This window comes from Pinus tabuliformis, chromosome 7, assembly GCF_031772625.1.
Source record: "Pinus tabuliformis cultivar Carrire ecotype Pingquan chromosome 7, CPIR1, whole genome shotgun sequence".
NCBI lineage: Eukaryota > Viridiplantae > Streptophyta > Pinopsida > Pinales > Pinaceae > Pinus > Pinus tabuliformis.
In genome coordinates this window covers 532,386,345-532,403,742 of record NC_142293.1, presented here as the reverse complement: position 1 = coordinate 532,403,742, position 17,398 = coordinate 532,386,345, and the positions used below count along the sequence as shown (strand labels likewise).

The window sequence follows — 17,398 nt, the reverse complement described above, 5'->3', positions numbered from 1 at the left end:
AAATATTCTTGGCAGAGGCGTGATGTTTAATTATTTAAATTACGTTATATTATTGATTTTCAGCTTTTAAATTATTTAAATTAATTTGATAATTTAAAAGTTATGATTTTTAATAAAAAGTTAGGTGTTCTTTTTTAACTAACTTTATGGAAAAAATCATTTTAAAAGAAAGCCATGCAGAAAAATGAAATAAATAACAAATTGAAATTTAGTAAGAAATGTTTAAAATCATAAATTTCATTTTCAAACAAATAGCCCCATCAATAAGCTCAGTTATTAAATTTGAAACACTAATATTAATTTCAATTAGAAAAACATATATTCATATAGCCTTTCTATAATGAAATATATATATATATATATATATATATACAATACTATGCTATCTCTATATTTCATTTTTAATCAAACTTATTCTTATTAAATTAGTTAAACTATATGGCAAATGAAAAATATCACGTTTTCACAATGTCAAATAGATAATATAGTAAAAAATGAAAATACATATTCACATAATAACAAAATTTATAAATTTTATTAATTATTTTCGAAATGAAATAGTACATTTTGCCCCCTAAGAAAACTTGTATACTTCACCGGTTCTTCCCATCTTGTTCCATGTATCTCAAACTATTGTTCTTAAACCATCTATCATGAATTTATGTTATGCAATAAATGTGTTCCAGAAATTTGAGCAATGATTAAATTCAATATATTTGAGAAAAACTTCACATACAAGCTTGAAAAAATATAAATATGTCTTTATATACAATGCTTACTACTTAATTTATAGTCTCATTTTCAAAAAACTATGATAAACAAAATAAATAATAATCTTTATTTTAGAATATATATGCATTCCAAAAATTGTAGACTATAATATTAATCATACTCACATTTTAATTAGTATGTAGTGGACTATGTAGATTATCACAACAAATATATTACCTTTCCCATTTTGCTCATAGACATTCATGTCATGCATCATTAAGGTTGCAACTTGTAACATCTCCATTTAAAGAATCATAGAATTTAGATAAAACAAAATGTGAGGAAAAAACAACTCAAATGCATTTATGAGATATGAAACAAAAATATTCAAAAAATAACTATAAAACATAGTAAAACTTGAGAAATATTATAAAACACAAAGTAAACTACAAATGGCCTAAAACTGGAAAAAAATCACTTACCAAAATGGTTGTTTCAAGTGTTTGATAGAATAAGACAATGTTCATAATAAAAAGTAAAACTTACATATTCACATTCTTCAAAATTACTAAATCTTATATCATTAAAGATATGAATCTATTTTCCTAGTGGAAGAGGGTTTCCAATTGTCATTAATGTCCTTTCATCATAAATAATGTTCCAATCTACCTCATTTATAGTAGGAGGTGCACTCAGAGAAAGACACATCTACCTCATTTAGAGTATGAGGTGCACTCAGAGAAAAACACAATCTACCTCATTTAGAGTAGGAGGTGCACCCAGAGAAAGACACATTAACATATCGAGGGTTTCTAGATAAATTCTTGATCTATCATCATTTTTTATCTAATTTAAATTTGAAAATCTTTTTTCACATATTGTTATACTAACTAGAATAACAAGAACTGTTTGGCATAACCACATTAAACATGGAAAACTTCAAACCATTTAAGTTCACCTCCACATAGATTCCATGATCTAAACATATGTTTTTGGGGTAATATTTGTACATAGTACAAATCAATTCAACCACTTCATCCATACATTTAACACTATCCATAATAGCAAGTCACCAACACTAAATTTATCACATAAACATGCCGGTTATATTTTTGTTTGAGAGTCTCTATCATCCATATCCTCAAAATAATTACGAGGTCTAAAAAACGTAACTGCATTAAAATAAATAAATTTGTTAACCTTGCATTTAGACAGTCGATCATCTTTATTACAAAACCTTTTCCCGGCATAATGTAATCATCTAAGGTCCATGATGTTTACAACTTTGGTAAACTCTCAAATCTTAATGTATGTACATGTACCATACATGTGCAATTTGCAAATTCAAGGGTTCTCTATTGTGTTTAAAAATAACTGATATGTGCATTGCACGTGCCACAAATGTGCCTCTCAAAAATTGTTTATGAAGCAAGCTAATAGTGATATTCAAAGTTGTTCTAATAGATATAATGTCAACATGATCCTCTTAAAACTTTTGATTCAGTTTATTTAACTCAATAGACATGTTTACAAATAAGTAGATGCAAAATTAAACTTAGATGCTAAATTAAACTTGAAATATTATATTCATCTCATATGTTTTTTTCTCCACGTGCCTCTCAAAAATTGTTTATGAAGCAAGCTAATAGTGATATTCAAAGTTGTTCTAATAGATGTAATGTCAACATGATCCTCTTAAAACTTTTGATTCAGTTTATTTAACTCAATAGACACGTTTACAAATAAGTAGATGCAAAATTAAACTTAGATGCAAAATTAAATTTCAAATATTGTATTCATCTCATATGTTTTTTTCTCCACTAACTCCCAGTATCTTAGCAAAACAGACATGAGTTTAACCAGTTTTCCCATGACTTTACCTCTAGAAAGACATCTAATATGATGAATTTGTAACTCTTATAGCCTTGTGATTTGAACTAAGTCTATTAGTTTTTTCAATTCTCCATGTATTTTAGTACATTTCTCTAACCATTAACCAACCTTGTTTGCAAACTCATCAATAGCATGCAACTCTTTAAAATAAGAAGAAGAATAATTTGTTACTAATGTTTTTCGATGAGTTATAAGTGGAGATTTAACAAATGAGGGACATGTCGATGAATCTTAGCAGATAAACCTTCATTAATACCTTGCATGGATGAATCCAAATAACTTTGTCATGGATAGATTCATTTATACTAAAATAAATGCCACAACATCATACATAGACTATGATGCTTCATCCCTAATTTGTAGCAAGTGTGTATTTTGTAGCACATGAACCTCTTCATTTTTCAAATGTGTAATATAAATAGTCAAATGTTGCACCATTTAGTGATTTCATCCACTAAAAGAGTAAAATTAGCTTTTGAAAATCCCATCTTTTAATTTTTTCTAATATATTTTTTTAGCAGCTTGTAGAAACCGTTTTCCAAATGTTTTGTTTATAAATGTTGAATATTCCTTTTTTAGATTTATGTGATCGGTGTTTTTATACCTATTCAAGTCATATATTGACGTATATATTTCCAAATGTAAATCATGTATGACAAAAAAATATATGTTTTCAATAATTGATATAATTATCTTTTTATGAGCATCCACCATTAGCTCTACATGTTTTGTAATTGGAAGAATACTATGTTTTCTTTCTTCCTCTAAAATTTGTAAAGAAAATTCATGAGCCTGACTTTACATGGATGTTTAAACCACTAATTTAAAAAAAAATTACTTCCATCTTTAGCAAATGGAGTTTTCCTTTTAAATTTTACACACCATGAATTATCCTTTCAACACCATTACAATCTTTTAAACATAAGTCCATGGAAATTTTGTTTCTATTTGTACTTGAATGTTCTTTTGGACATCTTAAATGTTGGTAATCCTTCAAAATGTTCTACATTATCTTATCTAATTCATGGTCTTCATCTAGATGATCATATACTTGATTTTCATAAAAGTGTAGTTGATTAGAGCATTGAGATAAACCAAATGAATAGATAAGTGAAAATTGTTTTTGATTCTTTTTAGGACGACCAAGAAGTAGAATTTCTCTATTATTTATACCTATAGTTAATCAAAAAAATAAGAATATAAAAATATAGACTAATATTAGAATACATAAAATTTCTTTAAAAATATAAAATACATTGTAATTGCAATTATATATAAATATATGATTCTAAAATTATTTTGATGATTTTCTTTTATCTAATTTGATAAATTAATATATAGTATTTGGTAAATTAATATAAAGAAAATTTGACAATATCTATGAAGAAACTTCAACATTTATACATGGTCTTTACATAGACCTAGGATCAAAAAAATTTAAATCTTATTTTAATGGCCATAATAATTCTGAAATTTAAATGCATATTTTTAGTTTTCTCATTAAAATGTGATTTGTAATGATTTTCATCTAAATATTTTAAATGAGATTATCTATAAATTTATAATCACGTGACAACTATTCGCATTGTATGTAATTTTTCACCAAAATTTAAGAAGAGGGGAAAAGTTGATACTGTACGGTCTTTGCAGAAAAGATTTTCAGCAATTTTCTGTGTATAACATCTCCCATATATAAGTCAAATGAAAAAAAAAAAATTGATAAATATTGAAATACGCAAGTTTTCATGTTTCAATGAAAAAAATTAACACAAGAATTAAGTATATCTTGAATAATTTTCAATGGGGATGGCCTATTGCAATATCTAAATGGGTGAACTTATATTGCAGTGACCCAATATATATAAAATAACCATAATACAAAGATCTGAAATTTGTAACACTGACTTCCAATGACAGCTCCACGTTTATTATTTCCATTTAATAGAAAACTCATTTGTAGTTTGATCAACTTACTTTCTATGCAGTGTCCTTGTACCAGATCCAAAATATATAGATGAGCAAGTAGAGTTCTGGTCACAATCTAAATAACCTAGGACCTCATCAATATTTCCCCTCTATTGGAGAAGTCTTCCATCTGCTGACAAAGTATGGAATACTAGGATGATAAGAAAAAAGGAGCAAATAGAAATTTGGTGAACATCATTCGATCACCAATGAAGGAATTAATAGGGTAGTTGATGTTCCTTTTGTTGAGATATACAACCTAGGATGCCAACAAACATAAGATTAATTATGATAGAATATTTGAAGTAAAAATCATGTATCAAGGGCAGACATAAATTTGGTAAACTTCATTTAAAACAATCAAATAACTAATAGAGTAGTTGATGTTCTTTTTGAGATATAGAATGTGTGATGTGAACAAACATGACATTAATTACGATGGAATATTTCAACTATTTCAACTAACAGGAAACAAATTGCTCTCTTAACCACAACTTTGGGTTATGATGGGCAATTCCCTTGAATCGTGACAACTGGACCAGCCAACGAGGCCTCACATGAATGTTTTCATAAATGCATATAAATTTAAATGGGCTGGACAATGGAGTCACAGAAACCAGAAATCAGATGTGAAAAAATAGATAGGGCAATTTATCCAGCAACCATTTTGTTATATAATTTAATTTCTTTAAAAAACAAATAAAAATAAAAATCAACATTTTTTGGACCTCTCGTTTTCTTAGGACACTACTATTGCCTGCTAGATCTCTATTAATGTGCTGTGACCATTGAATTTTGACTTTTTATTAAAAATAATATTTACTTTTTTATTAAATAAATGAAATATAATTTTAAAGAAGAATAAATAGTTTTAGTAGTAGGCCTGGAGTATGCCTTAAAAGTATTTTTGCTTGGTTAAGAGCTCGTCTTTGATAAAACAAGGTAATGACCAAGACCCAGAGAGTATGCCTTAAAAGTATTTTTGCTTGGTTAAGAGCTCGTCTTTGATGAAACAAGGTAATGACCAAGACCCAGAAGCATCTGGTAGGTAGGTGTGAAAACCTGCCCCCTTATGGACCACCACGGGTTATTCTAGGTGTCGTTTTCTTTGAATAAGGGTGAAAACTTGCCCCTTACGCCTCACTGACCACCAGAAGGTTATTCAAGGTATCGTGGTTTTCTTTGAATAACCTTGATGAGTCAGCTTACATTCGCCATTAACAACTAGCAAACAAAAATTGTTGTACTCATTACTAATTTGATAACGAAATTGTAATAAAATTTTCCAGGTGTAAAAAAAAACCTAACCACACTCATCACTAATTTGATAACTAAATTATAATAAAATTTTCCCGTGTAAAAAACCCTAACCCCACCTCTCCTTGCCCATAATTTCTTCAAAGTGTAAAAAAAATAACCTAACCACACTCATCATTAATTTGATAACTAAATTATAATAAAATTTTCCGGAGTAAAAAAAACCGTAACCCCACCTCTCCTTGCCCTACACCCTAACCCACCTCTCCTTGCCCATAGTTTACGCTGACAGCGGATGCCTTAAAAGTAGGCGCACATGGAGAAACCAGTGAGAGGCTCTTTTGTCGAATATACTCTCGAAACGCTTTCATCGCACACTTTCTTTCCTTCTCCATATCAACAACATGCACACATTCAATTCATTCGCAATAAGTCAGCGTGATTGCCTGTGCCTCCGTTGGAAATCCATTATTTATATTACATTGGATTGGGTTTTTTTAACCATTTCAATAGAGAATTTATAAACACAGTTGATTCCCTGTTACTTTAAATTTGCCTCTCCGTACTAAAGCATTTTTATGGTTGGACTGCAGCCCATGCTACATTTTATGGCGGAAGCGACGCCTCTGGAACTATGGGTGAGTTTCTTGCTTCAAAATTTTAGTTTGGTATTCAATTATGACGTTAATTTTCCCACAAAATATATATATATATATAGTAATTTGGGGAACGCTGGTTTCGTTTTTCAAGAAAATACTGAATTTGAGTTTTCAGATGAATGTTTGGGTCTCCTGTACCTGGTAGAGTAGTGAAAATACTCTCACGTTATAGAAAACTTTTTTCGAATATTATATAAATATATATATATATACTTAGTTTGGGTACAGAGTCGTTCTTATACTTGCTGATAAAGGCATGTTCGCTGGTTATTTAATTTTTTTTTACTTTGGCCCACACACTTTTGATTTTTCAAAAAATAGTGAGCTCGGATTTTCCAATTGGGTTTAAGGTATTATGGTGTTTAAGTTGGGTTAAGTATAGTATTAGGTATATATTAATTAAACTATAATATCATTTTGTATTAATAGAAATATATTAATTAAATTATAATATCATTTTATATTAATAAAAAATTAAAAATATTTACATGGTGAAATCAACCCTGAACCCATTCTTAGAATATTTTGGAATTTTGTAGTTAAGTTAATTGTTTGAATTTAAAAAGTTTAACATTATTTAAAAAATATAATGAATATGGCGGAAGACAATTTATGAACTTTAGAATATTTTGAAATTTAATAGATAGATTCAATCAAGCCATTTGTTTGAGTAACTCTTATCCAATTACAAAATATTCTCAAAATCAACTATCCAATATTTACTTAATTCCGAAATTTACAAATCCAATTACTACCCTCATAGTATAAACCTACCCTCAGGGTATGAAAATAGTTGTTACTGAACGAGCTTCGTCGTAAAAAAATGCGTTCTCCAGTTAATCTTTTTATATAATTTGGATTGAGATTCTTTGTTGCTGTTGCAGGGGGTGCTTGCGGCTATGGCAATTTGTATAACAATGGATATGGCACCAACACTGCCGCCGTCAGCGCGGCTTTGTTCAGAGATGGACAAACATGCGGAGCGTGTTATGAGTTAAAGTGTGACGCTGCCAAAGTTCCTCAATGGTGCCTTCGCGGACGCGGATCGATTACAGTAACAGCCACCAATCTTTGTCCGCCGAATAACGCCCTGCCCAATGACAATGGAGGGTGGTGCAATTTACCCCTTCAACATTTCGACATGTCACAGCCCGCCTTCCTGCAGATTGCGAAATACAAGGCCGGGATTGTGCCTGTTCAGTACAGAAGGTATATAATATTTATGCTAACTTCGATAATATAATAACCCTATAATGCACACGCAGTTTTAATTATGAAAATTCCGTTGGAAACTATTGAATTATACATATTTTTCCCTGGGGATGGAATCGGTGCAGGGTCCCGTGCAAGAAGAATGGAGGAGTGCGGTTCACAATAAATGGACACAACTACTTCGAGCTTGTTCTAATTAGCAATGTTGGGGGGCGAGGAGATGTGAAGGCGGCGTGGATAAAAGGGTCGAAGACCGGGTGGCAACAGATGCAGAGGAATTGGGGAGCAAATTGGCAAAGCAATTCGTATCTCAACGGACAGAATCTGTCATTCAAAGTCACCACAAGTAACGGAAGAACTCTGACCATGTACAATGTCGCCCCGTCTAATTGGCAATTTGGGCAGACATTCGCCGCCTCTCAACAATTTAGATGAATGCACTCGCTGGCATTTGGCGGTTTAGTCAGAAAATTGTGATAGGATTCAGCTCATCCTTCTAATAAAAGGCTCATCGTTGCAGGCAATAACGCTGGTTCCAGCCCGCTCCAGCGATCTCATATATGAGTGTATATATAAATTAATTAAAAAAATATTTATATTAGCAATTGCACGAAGAGGCGTAAAGGAACGCAAGAAAGTAAGAATAGAAACACGAAAAAAATTGAACCGCCAGGATGTGTTGAATCCATGCCACCCATAGTTTTTAGAGGTGGTAAATGCATGTTAATTATGTGGGCTTAAGAAGTCACATTAAACTTTGAATAGACAGTTCCTTTTATTATAATTTCAACTATTTCTAAACAATTCATGTGTTATTTGTCTAAATTCAGGGAATGACAAAAGTGAGAAGATGACTTCCCAGACTCTGACATTCATCGGAAACTAGTAAAGTAGTTTACCTAATCTAACCAGAAGTTGTTGCATTTCATTCTAATCTTGGTATTATAGAAACTATTCAATTCAACAATAAATGTAAACTTATACACCAGTTGAATTGTGTAAACAACAATAATTTCTTTTCTTAGACTGCCATGATTCAAAGGTTTAAGAAAATTTTCGAACAACTTTATGACTAAATCAGTAAGAGCATGAACACAACAAAAAATTAGTGTTCTTACAAGATTCAATCAAATTGTCATCAATGCACCAGAGAAAAATTGAACCCAAACCTTCTTGAATTTCAAGGATTGGCCAAAGCTAAACAACAAAGAGATGAGATTGAAAATCTCAACCTTATATAAAAGGTTTTCAATTTTGCAAGTTACTATTAGCTTGCACACTTCAATTTGATTGATAAAAAATTAGTATTTTTACTAGATTCAATCAAAGTGTCATCAATGCACCACAGAAAAATTGAACCCAAACCCTTTTGAATTTCAAGGATTGGCCCAAGCTAAACAACAAAGAGATGAGATTGAAAATCTCAACCTTATATAAAAGGTTTTCAATTTTGCAAGTTATTATTAGCTTGCACACTTCAATTTGATTGATTCTAAAAGACATAACTAATGAAATTTTAAAAGTTGTTTATTTGTAGAAAAATGCAAAAGCAATGTTAAGATTAAAAAAAAATGTATTCATGTTATGTGTATTACCCTAAACCCAAAAAAAGCAAAAAGGAGGGAATTAAAGGGTAAAAGACAATAACTTTTTTCAAAAATAGATTTGAAGGCATAATTTGATGAAGGTTTGAAAAAATAATTCTCAATACCAAATCTTAAAACCATAGCATGGGATTAAATCCTGGATTTCTCTATGATCAAACAGCAAATTAAAAGCACTCATTTTCATTAGACTAGATTGGCAGGCTAGAAGCATACAAAAGCAATGGTAGACTATGAGCTCATCAAATTAGATTGCCATGCTTTCTAGCATATGTGCATTAGTTTCACTTGAGGAAAAGAGCACAACAGTATTAAAAAAATTGTATGAATGTTTTCAACTCACAAGATTAGGTGAAAAAAACACAACATGCATAGTAGAATCCCTACCATGGAATTTTCTAGAGCTAAGTTCATAATCGTGGTTCACATTTTTGAATGAGTTTATGAGGGTTTATGCTTTTAAGTTGTGTTTTCAGGGTTTATGGATTAGGTTTTGAATTTGTATATGAGGATTTAGGTTTCTAAAGTGTGTTATTAGGATCTTATAGGCTAAAATGTAGCCCCTAAGAAATTATTAAATGCTACTACAACAAAGATCTATTTATATTATTTCCATAAAATATAAATGAAGAGCATGACAATTAACGTGAATTACTGCCTTCTATCTTGAAAAAAAACATCTACATAAGATCCTATAACATAAGCATGACATTAAATGATAAAACCCTAAAAGTATAACACAAGAATTAATAAATAAATGAGACCAAAGATAAATCTATAGGTTAAAAAAAAAAACTCTTTTCTTCAAGTTCCTACACGATAACAATGGATATGTAAAATTGAAACTTTTTTCCATTTTTATACCTAAATTATGCTATAAATGGAAAAAACTAAAACTTGAATAAAATAGTTTTAGAGAGAATAAAATCTTATCAAAGGAGAAAATATGTAAGAACAAAAATAAAATATATACCTAAAAATGTTCTATTTTCCTCTAATTTCAAAACAACCATTACATGAAATTATAAATAAAATTCTTACCTCATAAATTTAGCAATTTTCTGTCAAAAATATATTAGAAATATAAGAACTAAAGCTCAAACAAAACCATTTTGTTAGTCAAGCTAAGTCTAGTCAAAGTAATAAATCAAAAGATTTTTCTCACAATGAGTTGATTTTAGTCTATCAAATTTGAGAACGTGATGTTGTGTTAATGTGGCACATAATGGCACATTATGATGTGATAGCTTATTGTACCTCATCTTTAACCTAGATTAAAAGGCCAAAATTAAAATATGAAATATTTTGTGGGACCTCAAAAATGTTCACATGTTTCTTTCCAGAAAAACATTATAGGAAAAATAAGAACATAGGAAAATTAAAGGTTTTGAAAGTTGTAAACCTCAAAGAATAACTTTCTAGTTACCTAGACACATACATCTTAACTTTGAATTAACAAGCTGCAAGTCTTGGATTAACAGTCATTTGTTCACTCACAAAGATTTCGCCATATGCCAAAAACTTCATATTTTTTTTCAGAAATAATTCATCAAACAAATAGATAACATGTTAAAAATTAAAAGTCTTTTAATTTTAAATTGCTGAGGCACAAAGGTCAAAAACTAACTCTGTACTTATTACACACCTACATATTTACTGTAGTATAGGCTACTAAGTCAAGGTTCGAATTAACAAAAATTTGTTCACCGGCAAAAAAAAATTACAAATTTTCATGTAGCCAAAAGATGAAAGATATAGCTGAATTATCAAACGATTGGACAGCATGTGAGAGTAAAATATGTTCACTGTAAATCGCAGAGGAAAAAATCTCAAAAGGTAACTCGTTATTTATGAAAGGCCTGAAGTATTAATGTCTCTTAGGAGTTCCTCGCCTTGTTTATGAATCATCCTAACTAGTCTAAGTCTTACCATTTAAATTATAATACTTTTGATAACTCAGGGAATAATAGTTTTGGTAGCCTAAGGATCTTTCTGACTCACCCAGGTAAAAGGATCCAACAAAGTTTAGGTTGGTTTCAGTGACCTGATGCGCTCTCTATATCTCCAAGGATCCAAGTTGTCCAAAATCGAAGTCTGGTTTTTGTGATTTGATAAATCACCCATAGAAAAGCATTCAACAACAACAAAGTTGTCCAAAATCGAAGTCTGGTTTTTGTGATTTGATAAATCACCCATGGAAAAGCATTCAACAAAGTTTTCCAAAATGGATGGTTGGTTTTGGTGGCCTGAGGTGCTCTCTAAATCGTCCCAGGAAAAGGATCCAATAAAGTTTTCCGAAATGAAAAGCGCACAGCAAATGCAATTAGAATTGCCTATAAGATAATAATAATAGTTCGAATGTTGGGTCATATCATCTGTAAGGATGATCGGAACAAGGTCACAGTAATCGTGAACCTTCATGTGTTAGCAACAGTCGAAGCGTTGCGCTCTACTCTTGGCCTGCTGCAGGCAAGAGGTGGGTGTGACTGGGAGGGGAGGACTAATGCTTATATAAATCCTCTTTCTGTTTACACCTTCCTCATCACTCCAAGGAAATGTATCCGGTGCCCACCTTCTAGAGAATGGGGCGTAGCCATTCAACAGTTGTCCTTGCTGCACTTAGATACCTGGAATTATCGTCAAGCATAGCCCTAATCATCAATCGATCAGCTAAGACCATAGATAAATAGAAAGCATTCAATAAGGTAGATTCAGCATTCGATGGCATGGTCTCTACTGCTTCTATTTCTGCGTCGTCCAAGAATGGTAAATTGACCAATGAAATGCAGGTGTTGAGTTTGAAAAGTGGAGAGAATTTAAAGGCTTGGATAGACTACGATTGTGTTAATCTAATGCTTAATGTATGCCTCTTTAGTTTCTTCAACTCTTCTCTCCTGCCATTTTTCTCATAAATTTGGGACATTAGAGCAATTGAAGTAGCATCAACCTTCACCCCACTCTAGTCATCAGCATCAAGAGTTCCTCCGCCTTTCTAGTCATCCCAAAAGCCAAAGAACCATTGAGGGAAATGTTGAAAACCTCAGTATTTGGTTTCATTGAAAGCAATGGCTAATTTCTCTTTTTTTGGGATCCACTTTTCCGTATTTAAAGAAATAACTCATTTTAATCATTATCTACTTTAGGCCTTATTCGGTGGTCAACAGATCTGATTTTTCACTGGGCAGGTTGAGGTCACCCAACTGCCGGAATATTTGTAACTTGTTTGTTTATAAATGACTGAATGAAAAGTACTGCTATACTTACCCAAAAAAAAAAAAAAAAAAACTAAACAAGCCCCATTATATGTTTTAACCATATGGGTCACCACTGTACTCCACAAATTGACAGATAGGTATTCCTCCATGTCCACCAATGTTCTTAGAACTGTAGAAGCAAGAACAGACATTTGTGTTGATGCGAGCCTCAAGCACAATTGGGTCAGAGCCTCTCGATCAAATAGTTGTATTTTCTTCTTTTCTTTCGCAATTGAAAGCACCACAGCATAGGCTTCCCGAGCCATTTTGAATACCCAGAGTGTGCTAATACATTTATCAACTTACTAATAAGAGACTTCCTTGAGAAACCTTTGAGTTGCTTGTAATGATCGTAGCCCTTCATGGCATCTTCCAGTCTCTCTTCATCGAGGGCATTTCCCAGTTCTTCTGCCAACATTGCTGGGTTGTGAGCTTGCCTCAAGATTGTGAATGATCCTGAAGAATAGAAATATCTCTACGAAGGGCTAAAATAGACCAAACCATGAAGAGAAAACCCGTTGACACCTTCGTTAGAAAAGGAAAATTTGCGATGATTACATCAATGGTTTGAATAGATTCTACCATTTTGCTGGCATGTAACAGAGGAAGAGACAGAGGATAAGATGAAATTGAGAAAAAGATAGTGAAAGTTATGGACCTGAGCTTATTCTTCCGGAAAGCTGCAACTTTCATGGATACCACAGTAAAATATTCGATGCATTTCTCCTGATTTTCATGGTTTGGTATGACCCGATCATGAGTATTTCCCACCCACCTTTCAACATACTACACATCAATACCTCTGAATTGCTTAAAAATGATAACTTTTTACTCGTTCCCCACAGTTCTAGTAGCAAGATCTTTATTAGTCCTAATTCTAACTAGCTCCACACATTGTCTGTCTAGTAGCAGCATCTGCAACGACAATTGCAGCTTGAATTTAGGCTTCTTCAATGTGGCCTAATTTCTAGATTTTCGAGAAGTAAAAATCCATTGGCATCAAATGGCTTGCATTTATGAAAACATAAAAAAGCTTAGAATCAAATTTTTAATCTATAACTTACAAAAGCAAATAGAGACAAACCATTCATTATTGGGCATGGGCATGGGCATTGTGCTGTGCTCCAATTCCACATTTTGGGTAGAATTGATCAAGAAATAGAGTTCAACCTCCTAGTCGATCCACTCATGGTAGTATAACCTTTAGAAGTGAAGCCCAAACACCCAGGCAGACCCTATCTATAGGGGGGGAATGTATTTTACTTCAGCTCATTAAATTGTGGTCTATTGGGAGTATAATGGAGCTCGTGAGGTGAAATGGACATCTTTCTACCAGACTTGGTAAAACTCCCCCTAGATTGAGGATTCGCAGTAAAATTCTTCGATCCTCCTGCCTCTTACCTGAACTTGATTTGACATTGCAACTGTCTAAATCCTCCTGGTGCCTTTTCCCTGAATTTGAACTTTTCTTAGTGGGGTTTCAATTGTTTATATTTCTCAACACTCCCATGCTTCTCGGATTTCTTTGTAGGGAAAATAGACGGACCCAGAAGAACCTAGAGCCTATCACGCACTGGAGCTCCTAAACAAAACATCCTTCAAACTCTACCATTTGCTCGCCGTGGGCTTCTCAGGAACCAAACCATTGACCTCCTCGTGACAAGCAGGAATGCACATTTACAGTTCTGATGAGAAAAACTCCTTGACATCCGATTTCTAGGGCTCCTCTTCCTGGTGGAAAATCCTCATCAGCAGTGGCGATAACAACCTGGTGCGCCTTGAGTAGGATAAGGAACGCTCTCGCCCCCTTTCGTCCTTCCTAGCCTTGTTCATGGCTTCCATAGGATAAATCGTTGTAGAGGATATCTCTGTGCAGGTCATTTAAATGGTGAACACCAGAGAACCTGAGCTATCTGATGCTTTTTCAGAGCGGGTGAGGGCGAGGGCGAGGGAGAGCATCGAGCTGGTTCAGTGCAGCATGTAAAAACTGGCCACATGGTCTATCACCATTGGATGGAGGAGGACAAAATTTAAGGTCGTTGATTCAGCGAAGTGAGCAGTGTTTGCATATAGAGATGGTAGAAAAACACCTTCCACGTAATTAGAAATATAAATCATTAATTAGATACTAAAATTAAAATTTAAGTATTAGGGTTTTTCGCAGTGCATTATATTGGATATGATTTTTGGTATTCATTTATCTATGACTATTTCCATGAGAGGTAGCTGTAACTAACTAATTTCTTATGATTTTTGAATAGTTTACATTGAAGAAGTGGGATTGAAACTAGTCAAATGACAATGAAGAAGTGAGATTGAAACTAGTGAAATGAATCACATAGGGTCAATCATCACTTCTGGGGCTTGCATCCAATAACCAAGACTTTTTGGGAGGTCACCTGTAAGGTCCTCGGGTAGCCGCGTGCGGTTGGGCGAGCGGGCGCGGTTGGGTGCGGGCGAACCGGGCCGTACGACGGACGAACGAGCGCGGGCACGGGCGCGCAGGCAGGCACGCGAGTTGAGCTGCACGAGCCGAGCGCGTGGGTGCGCGGGCGGGCTGGGCTACATGCGGGCAGGACGCGGGCGCGGGACGAGTTGGATCACATGGAGGTGCGACGAAACAATGAGTCAAGTGCGACGAAACAAATGAAATGCGATGAACTTATACCCACACAAGGAGCGCGTTGCGATAAGGGTTGGCCGACTTGCTATGGGTGAGTGAGGCCGAATTGTGGAGCGCCGAACGGGTGTGTGTATGGGGTGTGTGGGCGGTCGGCTGGGCAGCCCACCCACGCACAAGGATGGCTATATATATATGTATTGCGATGGAGTTCAAACAACAACAACTCACTTGTTCGATCTTCGCTCAAGGTTGGAGAGTGTTTAAGTGTGCAGAAATAAGAGAGACAAGCGCATAGCTCATGCGCTCTCTTGGTGAAGTCGCACTTTGGAAAGACACTTGGTGAATGGGTGAAGGCGTGGGCAAGGTGTGCCCGGGTGAACGATTGAAGTGCAGATTTGTGTAAGGCTTGAGGAGGGGGTCTTGGTCTCTCGGGTGAGCACCCTCCCAACGTGCAAGGTGTGCACAAATGTTGTAAAAGGCTATTTTGCCTTTGTTGTAAATTTGGCTAACTATAGACTTGGATTTTGCCAAGAATATTTGTGAAGCTTGTATTATTGAAGAAAGACTGATTAATATATATTGTTGGGCAGGCTCATTGTTCAGGGATTTGCCCCTCCCTTTATACTGTGCAATTGTTGTTCTCTTTTATAATTGTTGATGATAATGAATGAGTATGGGTGTTCATTAGTATAAAGGCTAAACATAATATTGCTTGGTTGCGAAACACAAACTAAGTAAGGAAAAGTGAATTAGGCGTAGTCCATGAACATTAGTATTGGTGAAAAGAAAGTGTTCGGTGGTGCCGCACCTCGCTATAAGTGGTTGAAAGACTACCGCAGGTGTAGGGGCGTGACAGGTGGTATCAGAGCTAGTCTGAAGACTTGGAGGAGTCTTGCAGGAAGCTGGGTGAAGCAAGTGTGCATACACTTGGAAGTTGATGACAGGTACTTGCAGGTGAAGGAAGCTGTTTCACATACAAGTGGAACAAGAGCTGGTTCGTGGTTGCAGGGTACTTGGTGAACATGGAAAAGGCTGAAAAGGCAGAGATGGTGGATGAACCTACGATAGGTGAGTCTAGCCATAATGCAGTTGAAGCTTTCCGGTACAAAGTGTTGGAACAGATGAGTCGATGGAGTTCTGACTGGGTTTCGATGAAGGCTGAGAACATGAAGATTCGGGAGAGCTGTTCGGAACTAAGAAGGGAACTTGAAGAACTCAAGAGCCAATGCGAAAGTACGACAGATGTTGAACTCAAGGAACTTGATGAGGAGATCCAACAGAGTGGTCTTGATCTTCAAGAGCTCTTTGATGAAAGAGCCCGGTTGAGGAAGGAAAGTGCCAGGGTGGAAGCCAAAATCAAGCAAGTTGAGGAAGAGATAAAGAAGAAGCTTCTTGGTAAGAAGGTTATTGTGATTGAGTAGGAAGAGCTTGACTACATTGACAGGTTGGGAGCTCACTACCGAGAGAATCCAGAGGATATTCGGAAGTTTAGTTCTATGAACTTGGTCAGTGGACACTTGGTTGGTGCACTTGAGCAGAATGCGATGGAGGACAAGCTTGAAGGAAGTCAAGCTAGACCAAGATCGAGTTGCTTAGAAGAGCCACGCAAGGAGGTGAAGTACCTTAGAAGGAAAGTCAAGGTGGAGCATGAGCCAATTGACACTTCTGAGGCCGAATTTTTCAAAAAGGTTGCTAATGTAAGGCGCAAGACAAAGCCAACAGAAGGAGGTGATTCCTTGAAGCTAAGTTTTGTGCAGGTAACCGTGAAGGGCAAGAGATTTGCAGCTTTGGTGGATACGGGAGCTACTCATAGCTTCTTAAACAGGAAGGCAGCAAAGATGGAGAGGGAATGGAGTGCTTTCAAAGCAGTCAACTCTACCATAAGAGCTATTGATGGTGTGTTGAAGGACACTCAGGTGAAAGTAGGGTCGTGGTTTGGAAAGTTGGACTTGAGGGTTGTGGACATGGATGATCATTCTATGGTGTTGGGGTTGGACTTTATGGAGCTTGCACAAGCCATACCAATGGTGGACCGAGACATTCTCTTGATCACAGCTGAAGGAAGAACCATGATGGTACCGATGAATAGAAGAAGTTGCTTGGGGTATAGGCCAAGGATGACTTCTATGGTTTTGTATCCCAAAGATCTGAATGTGAAGCATGAGGATGTGGAGCAAAGAGGACTTGGAAGCGTGACTCAAATAGCGAAGGAAAGGAAGC

General features: G+C 34.7%; 1 protein-coding gene across 1 annotated transcript; it reads left to right on the top strand.

The window, feature by feature from the left end:
- Window positions 1-407: 407 nt before the first annotated feature.
- On the top strand, window positions 408-8,132 carry LOC149248401 (expansin-A10-like; the record flags this gene model as incomplete). Its single annotated transcript, XM_089456039.1, has 4 exons — window positions 408-444; window positions 6,405-6,464; window positions 7,370-7,694; window positions 7,823-8,132. Coding segments are annotated over 4 exons (732 nt in total), but the record flags the coding sequence as incomplete, so codon positions are not given.
- Window positions 8,133-17,398: the final 9,266 nt, after the last annotated feature.